The following is an 18,089-nucleotide window of genomic DNA, read 5'->3' as shown; positions in this document are numbered from 1 at the left end:
TGCCATCAGCAGAGAGTTTCGAAACCAAGGTGGAACATCAGACTGTATCGAATGCTCAAGATATGTCGAGAGATGGCTCTGATCTCATGTCTGCCACCAGTATCATTATTATCCCCACGCTTTTTGAAAAAAATTAATAATAACGGGGGGAGGGGGGATATTATATATCTGCCTGTTGCACTATCTCCTCCTAAACTGTTGTGCAGAAATTTACCAAACTTGGTAGTTATGATCACCACATCATATGAAGGTGGGAGAGCAGCGTCATTTTTGGCCGCACCCCCTGGGCGGGATCAAAATGTCAAACATTTTTTCATGACACTTTCTATATATATAATCAACATTGGGAGACATAAAATATGTAACGATTTAATATGCAACACGTGCACACGCACAATTTTTTTTCATAAATATGTTCCTCACAATTGTAATCACTAATTGAATGGTAACGCTACTCCAACTGCATTACATTAACATTTTATAGATGTTGTAAATTATTCTAATTCGAGTTGTAATAAGGTCAGTAATATGTAACCCATTGCCTGACTTTCCGAATGTCTGGACCATCAGCTGGACTTCATTCTTCACTTTACCAGTGAGTACATACACAGCACACACTCAACCTTGCACATCACAAATACATGACCTAGAACATCCATTTGTCTTACCAATGAATCGAGACGTTAATAAAGTACATAAACTGTAATTTTCATGGATTTTCCACATATCATGGATTTCCCACTGCGCTCCCTGTTAAGGCCTAGGTCACATTTGCCACGGCGGCCGTGGGGTCTCCAAAATCTGCGGCCACTAGCAATTATACGGCGGCTGCAGTATTTCCACGGTCACACAATGTAGCAGTCACATATGTTTTTATTTTTCGGGGAGCCGCACGGCGTATTTAGAAATCGTGGAGACTGAAAACGTGGGGGTGCCGTACGGTCTTTGATATGATGTCGCACGGTGACCTTAGGGCGTCGCTGCGGCAGCCATAGAATTTTCAAGGCAGACGCAAGGTGCCCGCAGGGGGGCCCTAAGGCGAATGTCGGGCCAGACGGACGGTAACGAGTGGGTATATATACCAGTTCTTTTTTTACTGAAATAAAAATAATCCAGTATTTATAACTGAATATACTATAACTATAATATACCGTGGTTCCCCCAGAATCTGAACGCCCCATTGTTTGAACAAATTGGAGTCCGAACAATTTTTTCGAGAAAATTTTGCCCTAAAAACCTAATACATTTTAAAAAACCGAACACAACGAAGCGTTCATGTTTGTTCACGTGTCTCCCCCACCTGTTTGAGCCGCATCTTCGCGCTTTGTTCATTCAGTTCGTCGGTGGAAGTCCTCGTGAAAGCATCTCTCGTGTGTCGATCGATACTTTAGGCCTCAGTCACATTTGCTCTACGGCGAGGATACGGCGGCCGTACGCCCTCTGAATTGACAGAAACGTGCGGCGGCCGCAGAGAAACTGAGGTGGCCTCAGGGTGGCCCTACGCCGTTTGGCTATATTTTACAGGCCGTAAGGTCGCCGTGGAATTATAACGCGGAGTTATAACTTTTTTCATTTCTACGTTCGCCGTAGAAATTCGACAAGCCGAAAAAAAAGAAATGGTAAAAATAAAATAAAAATTAAAAAAAATTACCCCATTCGTTACCGTCCGTCTGGCCGCACGTTTGGCTTAGGGTCCCCCTGTGGTCACCTTGCGGTCGCCTTGCGTCTGCCTTGAAAATTCTATGGCCGCCGCAGGAATGCCCTAAGGTGTCACCGTGCAACATCAAATCAAAGACTGTACGGCACCCCCACGTTTTCCGTCTCCACAATTTATAAACACGCCGTGCGGCTACCCGAAAAATAAAAACATATGTGCCTGCTACATTGTCTGACCATGGAAATACTGCGGCCGCTTTATAATTGCTCGTGCCCATACATTTTGTAGACCCTCCGGCCGCCGAGCCAAATGTGACTTCGGCCTTACCTCGTGTTTTCACCTTCATTTGTGATGTTTGTTTTTTTAATCATCTTGTGTTTTAATTAATAACAAAAAAAGCAATCCGATCACATGGTGTGACGGACTGTCGGGCAAGGATTTAATTTCACAGCAAAACCGGTTGTAATTTGGAATATCCATGATTAAGTCAGCCCGATGCGTTTGATGAAAGTGATTGTGGTTCTGTGGGCATCATGTTTGATGAGCTGCCCTGGGGGCAGCGCTCTCGCAGAGTGCGCGAGCGATGGGAACCCAGGCCGGAGCTCGAGCCTGTGTGGACCTTTGGATGTGGTGATTGTACCAGTTTACATACAATACACCGCCACCGAGGTTATTTACTCATCTTATTTTACCTTAAACATGGGGAATTTCAGTTTAAAGTGTCTTGAAAGTGGGGTTTCTTGGGGTCCACGAACGGATTAATTCACTCCATGATTTCTTATTGGGAAAATATTTTTTGAATCCGAACTTTTTGCAATCCGAACAGCCTTCTGGAACGAATTAAATTCGGATTCTGGGGGCACCACTGTATAGGCAAACAGCTATACTCCGATCTATAGCGGTAGCGCACGGTGGACGCACGGTCGACGCAGACTGCCACGGAGGCCGTACGTTGGTGCACGGCGGGCGTAGGGGAACCATGTGTCGACCCTGCGTTGCCCGCAGGTAGTCACACAGATCGCAAGGCCACCGTACGGCGACCGTGGAAATAGTGCGGCTGCCGTAATTTTTGGGGGGTTGGGAAAATTCATTTTTTATTGAGAAGAGCTTACGGCAGCCGCACGAATAACGCAAGCCCACCGTACGCCCTCCGTACGGTCAACGTGGAACACATCTACGTCATAGCTTGGCTTGTTGAACTGCTACGGCGAACGTAGAAATGGAAAAAAGTTATAACTCCGCGCTATAATTCCGCGGCGACCCTACGGCCTGTAAAATATAGCCAAATGGCGTAGGGCCTCCCTGAGGACACCTCAGTTTCTCTGCGGCCGCCACACGTTTCTGTCAATTCAGAGGGCGTACGGCCGCCGTATCCTAGCCATAGAGCAAATGTGACCTAAGCCTAACCACTGAAAATGTGATACAATGTATTTATTTGAATGATGAGGCTGAACACACACACACACACACACACACACACACACACACACACACACACACACACACACACACACACACACCTCAGGCAGTGATGTGAATGATGCATTGCATCTTAAGACTGAGCACTCGGTCAATGTTGCCAAACCCTTTTTTAAACATATTCTACAGCAAATTCTGTGTACCACCTGAAGAAAGCTATCTTTTTGACAAAATATTGAGTTGGAAAATTGGCCGACGCTGAGCGAAGGGACCTTGAGGCAATTTATTCCTTATACGTGAAACACCCAGCAACCCATGCCTATTGAAAATACTTTTTGGAATGCTGGCCGCACTTCCCATCAGATCATCATGTAATTTTGTTCAGAAATTCTCCATGGGTTGGCGCTCCGATGTTGAAAGTTTCGTAACAAATCGCTCAGGCGGTTGTGAAGGAAACAAATTTAGAAATAAATAAAGGTGGAAAAGTGAGGGAGGAAGAAAAAAAACGAAAAGAAGGGTTCGGCCAAGATTCCACAACATGGTCAAGAAGGATGGTTGTGGACGTTTAATATTAGTGTAGTTTTACAGATCAGATGCATCTTTCATATCTAGTAAGACTGACTTTCTGAACTGTAATCCCTTATTTTGTGTTTCTAACTACACCAACTTATCACTTTCATGAGCAATGAAATATATATATATATATATATATATATATATATATATATATATATATATATATATATATATATATATATGAATGCAGAGTCGAACAAAAAGAGGCCATTATCAACAACCTTAAACTTAACATGATTTCTTCTCACATAAGCTTATTGTAGCTGATCTTTATGGATAATGACATCTCATGAACAAAGACTATGGACAGCACCAACACCCAAACTTAGTGTTCATCACAATTTTTACAGCACCTGCCTCCGTGCACAACAGTTGACGTCCATCTTTATCTTCTGTGATTCACACTCCCAGGACTTCAAGCATGCCTTTCTTTCAATATTACGAGTGTTAGCCTCTGTGTTGCAATCCAGATGCATTCTTCCTTTTGTCTGTTGCTGATTAAATTGCGGCTGATGTTTCTTTTGCAGCTTGTCTTCCTGCAGATGCTTATGCGTGTTCACTCCAGGGCCGATCTCCAGAAACGTACTTGCTGTAAACAGAATCAATCAAGATGTATTTTTTTTCTTCTACATTCATATAAAGCATTTGTGAATTGTGAATACTAGCGTGGTTCGGCTCGCTCTGCTTGCCTCTCCACATGTCGTTACAGAAATTGACGTTTGATTATTTCTCTTTGTTTTAATCTGTCCCCTTGTTACCCACACAAAAGGAGAGGCCTCTATTGCATTTGGGTCCGTGTTTGTCTGTTTGTTTGTCAGCACAGAACTTTTGTGTTTTTCTCTGCAACTGCTTGTCGGATTGAGACTAAATTTTCACCAATGGTGCGACTACTCAATTAGAATGTTTTAGTGATGATTATGACATCATAGGTCACGTGGTGTGGCAGCTATATTGGTGAAACGGAAAAACTTTGGACCTCTGTATCTCTAAAACCACACCAAGGAAAAAATTGAAACTTGGTACAGGGCAAGTACTCCTCATGAGGAATAAGTGATTTTTTTATATTGTCATAGGTTCCCTCATTGTGGCGACATAATTGCTTATGCAGAATGCCACAAACAATCAGTTTGAAAAATTTTGAGGGTCATCTAGGGATAAAATGCTTCACAGAAAATTTTTTTAATGACATCAGTCACGTGATTCAGCAGCCATATTGTTAAAAAAAAACCTTCAAAAATCTTCTCTGAAGTGGCTGAACAGATCGAGGCGAAACATTACACATATGACCGCCTGTCCACGAGGAAGAAAAAGTTCATACATATGATGTCATTGGTCACATGGTTTTGCAGCCATATTGGATTTACCCTAAAACCTATAAAAATCTTCTTCTCCGGAACGGCTGGACAAATCGAGGGGAAACTTCACACAAGTGTTCCCCAAGCCATCGTTGTACAAGTGTGTTAAGGAATATATAATTGATACGTCACATGGTTTGGTCGGCATATTGGACTGAAGAAAAATATTAAATAATGTTTTTTCTGGAACTGCTTAATCAATCGATGTGAATCTTCACATTTATGATCTAGTAGAGATGGTGAATACATGTTTTAAATTTCAACTTGATCGGACACATGGTTTGGCAGCCATATTAGATTTACCCTCAAACCTTTAAAAAATACACCACTCAAAATAAGTCCTGGTGAGGGTCTGCAATCTCTCGTTGCTCTTTTTCATGTTACAGCATGGCGACATCGCGCTGTTATATAATTGGTTTGTATTTGAGTCTGTGTGGAGGCCCCTCAAAATTAGATTTAGGTAACCTCACGTCTTGATTTATTTCCATTACAATTGTTGATTTTCTGTTTATTAAATCATTATTATTGAATTTGCTGGTGTCCGTGTATCTATTGTGGCTTCGAGAGTAAAACCCCTGTCCTGTGCTACCATCCTGGTGAAGCGCCTAGCTGTTTCTTTCCCACGCGTGCAATAATATCTGAGAGATTGTAAGCCTCCAAGGGAGAACTGTTTGGCCATCCATCCAGGTAGGGAGAGACCCAATGGACACGACAATACGTACGCGACCTATTGCTTAACCCTGCTTTTAGCTTCGCACATGCGGGCCAACTAGAGCGAGGTCGATGGCGCACCATCGCAAATCCACATGCTTCCAAACTAAAGCAAAGATGAAAGATGGCAAAAGGTTCCACCAGGAATGATCAATATCAAATTTTGAGTTTAAATTTTTTTTCCCCTTTTGGACACATTTACCTCAGAAGTGTAGATAGATCCGTGTGACCTTAAGTTCTCACCCCAAGGCATGAGAACCAACATTAAAATCCAAAAACCTTATTACATATTTCAGACATTCCTCAATATTGATTGCAGGTACAAAGTTTCATTAAGAAAAATACCGCAATTGTATTTTTCGGTGTTTGATCTTTTGACCTTCTTGCCAGATGGTGATCATAACTACCAAATTTGGCGAATTTATGCACAACCGTTTCAGAAATAGCATAATGGAAGGACAGACGTAAGGAGACGATTACAATATCCTCAGTTTTCTTAAAAAAGTGTGGGGATAATGAGCAATATCAACTTGTTACTGACCAAGGCGAGCACTGCTATGGATAGCAAAGAGTGTGGCATGGCTCACATCATGATCCCCCTCAGCCTCTGCCATTAAGGTCAACAACACCCCAATGCCACCTGCTTCCAGCAATTGTCGCTGGCTCTGTTCTGCAGACACACAATCGTTCGCCAATCATGTTTGTGAGCTCAATAAGCACAGCACTCAAATCATTTTGCCAGTGCCATTACAAACTACATTATACATGAAAGGATCTTCCATACCGTTGAACAGTAGATCAAAAAAGTGATGTTCTTATGTCAAAGCAGGAAATAAAAATGGGAACGAATTTGTCGAAAAATACGTTTTCATGAAAAAAAAAGTTCTTGAAAATTATATTGTGTTTTTAATGTGCGTTTACATTTTGCAACTTCAAAGAATTATTTAAAATGGGGGTGACCCTACCCACCTAACCACTCGCACCCCTTACACTCCCACCCATGACTGCAAAACCTTGTTTCACATGGAATTTTTCATGAAAGGCTTAAATATTTTATAAAAGCTTTATCAGGTATGATACCAAAGTATTATACTGTGGATTTGCTCCATGAGAACACCTCGTGATAGTATCAGATATTTGAAAATACACTGCAGACAATAAAATTCACAAAATGATTTGTGAGCAGGATAGGCGAATCAAAATCTATATTTAATTTAAACTCACACTACCCCAAAATGCTGAGTACAAAAAGACAAACAGGAACAAACCCAGACACAAGAAGGTGGTATTTGGCCTGTCACTTCAGTGTCACGAATACCATAATCTGTGTATATACAATGTCTTTTCATGACCAAATCACCTAAACCTTTACAGATTTTCCATATAAATGATTAAAGGAAAGCAAGTTGTATCAAGGTTGATTGCAATACTTGGCAATCATACTACTGTATATATAATTCGAAAAGTGTCTGTGTCTGTTTGTTTGACTTCTATGCACTCCTGAATCTCTGGACGGAATGAGTTGAAAACTGGTGGTTGTACTCGGGGTTTGTACGGTTGGATTTTAGGAAGTAAAAAATGTGGTGGTTGAGGGTGAGAAGAGCACCAAAATTCTCTCTATGTAAATGTGTTTTGTGTAGCACCGCTCTTGGTGGGGTTGAGTATTAGAAGTCACCCCCTCGTAATTCGAGGGAAATCAACCTGCCCGTAAAGACGGGCTCTTCACTAGTGAACTTAAAAAGAAAGCAGAGAAAAACAATGTGAAGAAAAGGTTACAGCAAGGCATAGGCGCTCACCACAACTTTCAGTACAATGACCAATGGTAAGCAGGAGGGAAAGTTTGTTGGCGGGGTCAGGATTGCAGACTCTCAACAGGTTCAGCAGATTAGGGACCACTCCATATCGACTGAGCTGCTTTGCAAGGCTTGCTTTTGGGTTGGAGAAAAAGCAGAGATCATTAGAATAAAAAAGGAGAAAGCATCTCAAAATGAAAAGCCCGTCCACGTCCGCTGTGTACTCAAACTAAACTTGACGCAAACAGCAGCTAAAAAAAAAAGAAGTAATCCTACTATTAATTTGCAATTGGTCACTGGCTTTGACATCATACAAATTTTTATTATGGACCCTAGGCATCAAAAAGCTACATATATCGAATAAGCAGTTTCAAATGGAGCATCTCGCTGCCATTTGACCATTTCAATTGCATCAGGTGTGGCAGTAAATGCGAATTGTTGCTTCCAGTTTGCCGGATCAATAGCAGAAGACAACATTTGCATTTTTGCCACTCCATCCCTACCCTGTGTAGTATCCCATGTGGGCACAGGCAGCTTGCTAGTTTTATTAATTAGAGTTCTTCATATTCTCATAAAAAAAGATTTGTTGGGATAAAAAAAAAAGAAAATAAAAATTAAAAAAAAGATGGTAAAAACGTTATGGCTTGGATAAACACATTGAAGCTCAATGGTAAAAAAAAATAAACAAACAAGGAAGCGATTAGAAAAGCTGGCCGTTTGGTGCTGCGTAGTGACGGACGGGCTAATATGGCCTATTTCTCCTCAATGTGACTTTTCCCTTTGACATTTTGACCCAATTATTATGTAGTATTCTTCATATTCTCATAATAAGAGTTTGTTGAAAATTTTATGACAAAAGCTCAAATGGTAAAAATGCTATGCCGTGGAAGCATGCGTGCACCGCACCACACACCACACCACACACACCCCAGTCTTCCGCTGCATGGGTGGATGGGATGCTAAGACAGTTGGGAGAACAGGATGGACAAAAATATAACCATCACTCCCATCGATTTGGAGTATGCAACATGCCGTCACTATAATTTTCAATCATGCTGAAGGACCTGGAAGACAAAGCTAACTGATTTTAAATCAAACACCTCAACATGATCAAATTTTACAACTTCCATGAAGGACTTTTAATTTGGTGTGACCTGTAGGGAAGCATATACATGGTAGGATTTACCGTCCGTGTATGGTACTAACCATTCAAAGAGATGCAATTATCAAGTGTCTGAGCAACATAAATGGCTAGCTGTGCTGCCTTGCCATCACTTTGTGCCACGTCGCTCAGCTGCACCAGCAATTGCGCCAGTGCCTCAAGCCCCCCTGCTTGTACTAAAGTTGTCTGACATTGCTCTGGATGGTATACAGAGAAGAGAACATACACTTCATAGCAAATGAAAAAGCAATTAAAAATGTCTTTCATCAGCCAGCTAATGAAATTGGAGATTCAATTGGATCAAAATTTTTCTTTAATGTGCAAGTGACTGTTATGGTTAGTGTAATACTGCAGTTTGCATTTCCTTTGAGAGATATAGTAGAAATTTGGACCTTACTGTTGTTGGAAATGATGGCACACAGGAATGTACACAGAGTACGAAGAACTCCAGAAACCATGGTAGAGTGTAGTAGGTCCACAGTGGCAGGAAGGGCAGAGGCACAAGCCCGTTGGTTTATCTCTGAGCTCACATCATGGAAATAAAAGAAACATTGTCTGTTCATCAAAATCACCAAAACCATGAAGTACCGTTGTTTAATTTTCATCCAAATTAACTCTTGAAAATAAATCATTGACCTTAATAAGAAGAATTTATCAGCTGTTGATGTCTTTCTATTGTGTATATTACTTAAAGATAGTCGGTAATCTTATTCATGGCCTGCTATAAATCGAACAAGCAGTTTCAAATGGCCTTTATCTTCTGAGATGAACAGGATGCTATGCAGAAATGTCTCGTAGCATGGTGAATAACACTTTTCGTTGGCACAATCATGTAAACCTCATATTACCCTCCTTCTGTCCACACCATGTCAAGATAGAAAAAAAAATGTTGCTGTCAATGAGAGGCATTCAACAATTTTCTAGCTTGACATAGAAAACATCGTGGGCTTATGATTATTTATTTATTTTTCAACACATGGTCTGCCTTCAGTTCAATGCATTTTTTTTTTGTTCCACCACTGCTTCATCTTGGCTGTTATGTGCCTGTTCTGTAGATGTCCTTGTCTTACGTGTCCAAAGACTCTTAGACAGCTACAGCACCTCAAAATCATCATCATCGTCGTCATCAAAACTCTTTTCACAAAACTCATTCTTGGATAATAGGTAGATATCTGAGGGAGCCAAGTCTGGTAAACAGGCCGCATTGGAAAGCAGTTCAAAGCCACATTTGGCTCCAGTTGTTACTGCAATCTCGGCTGTGTGAGGTGAAGCATTTTTCTGGAGAAGCAACACTCATCAAATTAACTTCGGACTCGTATAATCCAGAATCTCTCGCCCATTGCTGCATGCTCATTGAACGCTATTAAAGTGAAGTGGCTCGCACTTGTTCTTGATGGCTTCTCGCAACTGTTGAAATTAATCATCCGAGTAAACCCCATTAATGGTCTCACCTTTTGAAGATAGTCAGTCATGATCACCCCAAAACGATCCCAGAAAACAGTGGCCAAGACCATTTCAGCTGGTGACTTCTTCAACTTCCTGGAAGGTGGAGAAGGTAGATGCTTTCAATGCCTACTCTACTGTTTGGTCTTGGAGTCAAAACAGTGAGCCTATGATTTCTCCCGAGTCACAATACTGCTCAAGAAGTTGTCTTGGTTTGCTTGAAACTACTCAAGAAGTTTTGAGGAAATCTCAAGTAGAGCCATCTCCTAAACAGTCAGAATTTTGAACACCCATCATGCTGAAATCTTTCTCATGCTCAATAGAGTGCAATGGATGGAGTGCAATGGCCGAGTGCTGATGCCAAATATCTCAGCTAAGTGCCTGACTGTTGATCTTTCCTTACTGCAATCTTTTCTACCCCCAGTAATCTTACCTAACTCAACCCTCTTAATTGTGGGTCACTGTGTTTCCTCTGCTCTCTTCATTTCCAGTTCATTCATTCCCTTGCTAGTTGTGCCCATTTGTTGCCTCGCTACCCCACTAAACAGTTCAATTATGCTCTTCCACGAGCCTCGTTCTTAGAGAAAATAAAATAAAATAAAATCGAAGGTACACAGACTGCCGACAAGTACAGCAGGTTCTGATCAATCATGCCATTCTCTCAGAAACGCATCACATCAGCTCAAAATGCATGTTCCAATGGATTGTACTCCACACTGAGGGCCAATAAGCCAGAAACACATGTTCATCGATGGTCCCTCTTTGGGGTGGACTAGTCTGTAAAAGTGAGAATTAAACTCTTCCTGGTATTGGCTGCAGTACAATCCTTCTGAGAAGTAGGGGGCTGCATCTCTGCTAATTTCATGACTAACAGGTGAGCCGATGCAACCGTTTAGCCAGAAGAGCCTTCAACAAAAAAAAAAAAAAAAAATATATATATATATATATATATATATATATATATATTGTTACGAATTTGGGAATTCGATTGCACACAACATACAGGTTCCTTTAGTGAGCTATGTCGATAAGTGCTTGTTCCCTAGAGAGCTTGCCTTCCATTGTTTAAATGTTCAGAAATCGATTATATGCGCTGCGGATCGATTTAATAGTTAGGGAATGAACAATGGAGACATCCCTCTCCCTCTTCTGCGAAGAGCAAGAGGAAACCCTGCCGTCCCGTGACTCATGATGTCAACAACTCCCTCCCACCCGTGGCTGGGCGGGGGATGGAGCACAAGGGCATGAGTCATGAGTCACGCCAGACGTGGAGGAGGTGGGGGGTGGAGAAGGATAAGAGGAGATCTTTCTCTTTTGTTCAGAGGCAGAGTTGGAAGGGCAGAGTTGGAGAAGGGAGTTGAGGGGAGTCGTTCAGCAGACCATTGGGTTCTGCTTGGCTCGGGAGAGCTTTTTGCTTCAAGCTGCCCTGTTTGGAAGGGAGTTAAGCCAGTCGCTCGGCTCGAGCTGCGAGTGGTGGCTTCTTCTTCTTGGTTTGTGGAGCTCTTCGTTCTCCATTTTGGTTCCCGGCTTGGTGCGATTCATCGGCCTCTTCTTGGAGGTGGTTCCTAGGGGAAGCGATGCATCGACGGGAAGGATCGGCACCTCGTCTCACCAGCACGTGTTGAGAAGCGCGGGAGGAGGTTCCTCAGGGAAGCGACGCATCGACGGGAAGGATCGGCGCCTCATCTGACCAGCATGTGTTGAGAAGCGCGGGAGGTAGTTCCTCGGGGAAGCAACGCATCGACGCGAAGGATCGGCGCCTCGTCTGACCAGCACGTGTTGAGAAGCACGGGAGGATTCGCGGGAGCTCGGGAAGGATCGTGGCTCGGCGATTGGATCCAGCTCGCTCTTGCGACGCATCGACGGGAAGGATCGGCACCTCATCTCACCAGCATGTGTTGAGAAGCGCGGGAGGTGGTTCCTCGGGGAAGCGACGCATCGACGGGAAGGATCGGCGCCTCATCTGACCAGCATGTGTTGAGAAGCGTGGGAGGTGGATCCTCGGGGAAGCGACGCATCGACGGGAAGGATCGGCACCTTGTCTGACCAGCACGTGTTGAGAAGCACGGGAGGATTCGCGGGAGCTCGGGAAAGATCGCAGCTCACGGCGATTTGGATCCAGCTCGCTCTCACTGGAGCCCGGGTCCGAACAACTTGAAGGCTACACGAGGTGGAGAGGTTCGAGATAGGCTCTGGGTTTCAGCTCACCTGTCCTCCGAACTGAAGCTCGTTATTAAAGGCCTCTGCCACCATTTCTTGGGTGTGTGTGTGTGTGCGTATGTGTGTCTGTGGGCCAGTCTAAGAAGTAGGAACTGCTGTTAAGTGCAAGTGACTGTACATAATAAGTAAACGGTTGTAGTTATTTTGTCGTGCTTTTGCTGCTTGTATAATTGCAAACGTGTTTTGCCTTGTTTAATTGCATACGTGCTTTATCATAATAAATGTCCTTGTGTGAATGTAAACCTGTTCGTTGCGTACATTCCCTCATTGAACTGCCCCATCTTGCACTCGGAATATAGTTGGTTTTTAAATAGCCGATAAATAGAATCGGGTCCGGCGATAATACCCGCTCGGTTATCCCAGAACGGAGACCGCTTAAGCGGTTCGTGTCCAAGCAGGCCTTCGCCGAGGTACGGTCCCTCGGTCGGTTACCCGCGCGGGTACTTAGGTATCTTGATATTCGGCGATTGACCCTATTTCGCACGGGTAGAATACGGACTGGGCCGTGGTGGGATTAAAAACCCACCCGTGACTGGTTTCTGGCGTTGTTCCAGAAAGTCACGACTGGATTGTCCGTTCGGTGGGCGAAGCAACCGCTATTGGTTAGACGTGGTCGTTCGCACGCTAACGGGTGGGAATTCTACAACAATATATATATATATATATATATATATATATATATATATATATATATATATATATATATATATATATATATATATATATATATATATATATATATATGTGTGTGTATTGTTGCGGATCAGGGGTCAGGTTTATTAGACCACCAGGGGGGAAGCTATCTCGGGTTCCCACCAGACTCCCTGGAATTGCAGGCCATCGCACACAGATAATTCCATGACGCGGCGGGTCGCTAACCGACTGTGAATGCCATTAACTCAACCACGTGACTTAGGGTCCTCCATCTAGTTAATCTGGTTTCTGAAAGATAACCATGAATAGGGTAAGAATACTGATTCTGGCTCACTTTTCCCCATGTAAATGAATGGGGGATTTTCAGCGATGAAATTTTTCTTTTTTTTTCCCTAAAAAATAAATCCCCTTTTTAGCCCAAGGTATATTTATTTGTCTCCCCTTTTAACCTAGGGGCTCTCTATTCAAATAACCCATGCAATAAGATAAAGATTTGTTCAAGTAGTAAAGTGGTAATGTGATTTGTTAAAGGTGATTCTAAAGAAATATCTGAAAGGTCTAAGCCTCGGGACACTCTTTATCAAATAACCGATGCATATTGTTTAGCTCACTCTTTGAACCTATAAACATTTGTTCATTCTCAAATTCCTTCAATAGTTTAATTTTCTTTGCACAATAATCCCCATCTAAAATATTGAAAAACAAAACATTTGAATCTTTATATTTTTTAAGATACCCCTTTTGTGCCATTACGAAATGATAAACTTCTCTTAATGATGTCATCTGGCCACCGCCCGAGTTGCAAATCATTTTTGTGCATAAACCACGCCATAAAAAAAGTTTTGTTTCAAATGTTTTCAGTTCGTGCCATGAAAATGAGGAAGTGTTTTTTTGACACGGTCGTGCTGTGAAAATGAGGAAGTGTTTTTGGACAGTCATGCTGTGAAAAAATAGGAACTATTCTGTGAGACAAGGCCTCGTGTTTCTATTTTATCTCAGAACACAAACAGGCTTTTAAACATAAGTTTAATCAAAATCATTTTAGGGCATTTTAAGTATGTTTTAAAAATGATTCATACAATTTGAGAATATATCGCCCAGTTATTTTCCAAGCTGTCTCGCCCGAAGCGTCATTTCCTGTGACCACACCCAATGATTAAGCAATCTCCTCATCGTTGCCTTATAAGCGATTCGCCAGACAAAGTTTCTGCCAGACGGGATTTTCATTTTTACAACTGAGACATGAGCGATCTTTCTTCCGCGAACAAAACAGCTCAACACAAAGTTGGTAAGCTTGTGTATGGGTTCCTCTTTGAACGATGAAGCAATTGATTATTAATTAAATCGTGATAATTCTGATATATTTTTTTTCTTGGCAGGCTCTTGGAAGAAGAGCAGTTTACATATCACGACGAGGTGCATGAAATTAATGCTCTTATTGAAGAGGTCAATCATCTTAGAAGAGAATTGAAAAACATTTTTAATGACTGACACGACGTCTTATCACGGCCTCTGATCTTTTTGCCATCTTGTACCAATGGTAAAAAAAACTGAGACATGGACTCGCTCTCTTCCGATGAAGATAACAGCTCACTACAAAGTTGGTAAGTTTGTGTATGGTTTCCTCTTTGAACGATGAAGCAATTGATTATAAATTAAATCATGATAATGCGAAAATATATATTTTTTCCTGGCAGGTCCTTGGAAGAAGTGGAGTTTACATATCACGATGAGGTGCATCAAATGAATGCTCTTATTGAAGAGGTCAATGATTTTAGAAGAGAATTGAAAAACATTTAGAATGACTGGTACGAAGTCTTATCACGGGCCTCTGATCTCGAATGAATTAAACCAATGGTGAGACACGTGTGTGTGTGTGTGTGTGTGTGTGTGTGTGTGTGTGTGTGTGTGTGTGTGTGTGTGTGTGTGTGTGTGTGTGTGTGTGTGTGTGTCTCTTTCCCTGTCTGTTTGTCTCTCTCTATCTCTCTCTGTCTGTCTTTCTACCTACCTCTCTCTGTCTGTCTATCTCTCCATCTATACCCTTGACTCATTATTTTTTTTTTTTCAGCTCGATCACACAACATAAGCTGTTGAAGCAATCTGGTACAACACATGATTTTCTGGAGGTAAATGTTTCTGAATTATTATTTAGTTATTTGTTTATTTATTCTTTTATTAATATCACTCTCTCTTTGGAATGTCGCCTTATGTTGGTTGCATCATTAGTTTGGACGCGGTTTTGCCAGTACACTGGAATTCATTTTATTGGCCTTGGAAGGATGACAGGCTGAGTCGGCGTCCTGGTGTGTTAATTCAGTGGTCAACGAGGCTTGAACTTAGAACCAACACCAGGCTTACTCATATTACCATGTAATTATCTTTATAAAACCTAATTATTATCCACTTTTTGTTTCAAAACAGAATATGGTGTCTGAGTTTCGAAATCACAAGACATTTGAAGAAGATTGCTGGGAAAGATTATACGTTCTCACAAATGAATATTTAATATTTTAAATTTTTATTAATTATATTTGTTTTGTTTACAATTACTTTGATTTTGAATTTCAAAAAAAGAATCAAGACATGAAGGAGAGGGAGGGAGGGGCGGGGGGGGTAGGTGCGCCCCCCCAATGACCCATCACCCCCTCATCCTACCCCTCCCCTCCCCATGTGTGTGTGGGGAAGGGTGGGGGTGGGATGAGGGAGGTGGTGGGTCAAAGGTGGGGGCGCACAGGGGGATGAGGGGGTGGGGCTTGTGTGGGTGGGGTTGATGTGGGCGGGGCTTCGGTGGGGCTTGTGTGGGCGGGGCTTGTGTGGGTGGGGTTTATGTGGGCGGGGCTTGTGTGGGTGGGGTTTATGTGGGTGGGGCTTGTGTGGGTGGGGCTTGTGTGGGCGGGGCTTGTGGGAGGGCGGGGCTTCGGTGGGGTTTATGTGGGTGGGCTTCGGTGGGGTTTGTGTGGGCAGGGTTTATGTGGGTGGACCTTGTGTGGGAGGGGTTTATGTGGGCAGGGTTTATGTGGGCAGGATTTATGTGGGTGGGCTTCAGTGGGGTTTGTGTGGGCAGGGTTTATGTGGGTGGACCTTGTGTGGGAGGGGTGAATGTAGATGAGGCTTATGTGGATGAGGTTTGTGTGGATAAATGGATGGGTGGAGAGATGGGTGGATGGGTGGATGGGTGGAGCTTGTGTGGATGGGTGGATAATTTTTTAATTAAATAAACATGTTGTGTGTGGGGAACTAATTAACTAATCACTAATTCATGTGAATATGATGAATATGGGTGGAGCTTGTGTGGGGTTGGAGTGTGTGGAGGTTGTGGGGGTGGGGTCTATGTGGGTGGGGGCTCGGTGGGGTTTGTGTGTGGTGGGGTTGGTGTGGGGTTTGTGTGGGGTGGGGTTTGTGTGGAGCTTGTGTGGGGTGGGGTTTATGTGGGTGGGTTTTGTGTGGGCGGAGTCAAAAAGGGGCGGAGTCAAAAAAATTTCAATTTATCTTTGTCTTTTGTAATTCCTGTGAATAAAATGAACCTAAAATCTCTTCCCCTTCCAAATCATATATCTTATAAGTCCAAGGAACCGTATCTATTACATCAACAATTTAAAAAAGTTCGTTCGTCCATCGTTTAGTATAACCCTTTTCAAAATGAGATTTCCACCTATATATTCTTACGATATCACCAACTTTGAACTTAGGTTTTCTGACATTAATCTCTTTTTCATATTTTAATTTTGTAAATGTTTCTGATGGTTTCATATTTGTTGATGTGTGAACCGTGTCATTATACTTATCCACAATATCCTGAATAAAAGATGACCATTGTTGTGAACCGAGTTTTGTGAATTTTTTTATATAGTCTCTCTTTTAAGGTACGATTAAAACGTTCAACAACAACTGCCTTCCCTTCATTAAAGGTACTGTATAATGTAATACTGTTTATCCCTGTGTGTCGTAAGAGGCGACCAGGGTTGCGTCAGGAAGGGCATCCGGCGTAAAAACCTATGCCAAATCATTATGCGGACAACAAAACGAATTTCCATACCGGATCGGTCGAGGCCCGGGTTACCAACGACCGCCACCGGTACCGGTGGTCAGCAGGGTACCAGTGGAAATTGTGCTACTGCTGGGCGAAGGAGGAGAAGGAGACGGGGAAGGCGAGTCCGGAGGCAGTGGGAGAGGGGGAAGGGTAGAAGTGTGGAGGTGAGAGTTGGAACTCTGAATGTTGGGACGATGACTGGCAAAGGGCGAGAGTTGGCTGATATGATGGAGAGAAGAAAGGTGGACATACTGTGTGTACAAGAGACCAAGTGGATGGGGAGTAAGGCGAGGAGCATTGGAGGTGGTTTCAAACTGTTCTACCATGGTGTGGATGGGAGGAGAAATGGTGTCGGGATAATCCTGAAGGAAGATCATGTCAAGAGGGTATTGGAGGTGAGGAGGGTGTCTGACCAAGTGATGAGTGTGAAGTTGGAAATTGAAGGGGTGATGATGAATGTCATCAGTGCATATGCCCCACATATGGGGTGTGAGATGGAATATAAAGAAGATTTCTGGAGTGAGTTAGATGAAGTGGTGGAGAGTGTATCCAAGGATGAAAGAGTGGTGATTGGAGCAGATTTCAATGGATATGTTGGGGAAGGGAATAAAGAGGATGAGGAGGTGATGGGGAGGTACGGTCTCAACAAGAGAAATGTGGAAGGGCAAATGGTGGTAGAGTTTGCAAAAAGAATGGAAATGGCAGTGGTAAACACGTATTTCAAGAAAAGGAGGAACACAGGGTGACATACAAGAGTGGAGGAAAGTTCACACAGGTGGATTACATCTTAAGTAGGAGATGCAACCTGAAAGAGATTAATGACTGTAAGGTTGTGGCAGGGGAGAGTGTAGCTCGACAGCATCGATTGGTGGTCTGTAGGATGACTTTAGAGGTGAGGTTGAGGAAGAGAGTGAGGGCTGAACCAAGGACCAGATGGTGGAAGCTGAAGGAGGAAGACTGTTGCGTGAAATTTAGGGAGGAGGTGAGACAAGCGTTGGATGGTGGTAAAGATGGGTGGGGTGATTGGGCAACGACAGCAGAAGTTGTGAGGGAGATAGCGAGGAAGGTA

At 42.8% G+C, this 18,089-nt stretch overlaps 1 protein-coding gene across 5 annotated transcripts in view; it reads right to left on the bottom strand.

The window, feature by feature from the left end:
• Positions 1–18,089, bottom strand: part of TERB1 (telomere repeat binding bouquet formation protein 1) — a 107,552-nt gene that overhangs the window by 23,216 nt on the left and 66,247 nt on the right. For all 5 annotated transcript variants that reach the window (XR_015061593.1, XR_015061591.1, XR_015061592.1 and 2 more), the window contains exons 8-12: positions 9,071–9,193; positions 8,718–8,870; positions 7,515–7,646; positions 6,260–6,388; positions 4,006–4,241 (exon numbers count right to left, since the gene is read on the bottom strand). Coding sequence is in view for 2 of the 5 variants with exons in the window: in XM_085894873.1 (XP_085750999.1) it covers positions 4,006–4,241; positions 6,260–6,388; positions 7,515–7,646; positions 8,718–8,870; positions 9,071–9,193 (773 nt within the window). In the remaining 3 variants the exon portion in view is untranslated. The remainder of the gene's footprint in view (positions 1–4,005; positions 4,242–6,259; positions 6,389–7,514; positions 7,647–8,717; positions 8,871–9,070; positions 9,194–18,089) is intronic.

This window comes from Eptatretus burgeri, chromosome 9, assembly GCF_056783735.1.
Source record: "Eptatretus burgeri isolate ZD-2024b chromosome 9, Ebu_testis_v1, whole genome shotgun sequence".
Classification (NCBI taxonomy): domain Eukaryota; kingdom Metazoa; phylum Chordata; class Myxini; order Myxiniformes; family Myxinidae; genus Eptatretus; species Eptatretus burgeri.
The sequence above is the reverse complement of the archived record's forward strand: the minus strand, read 5'-3'. Positions and strand labels throughout refer to the sequence as shown.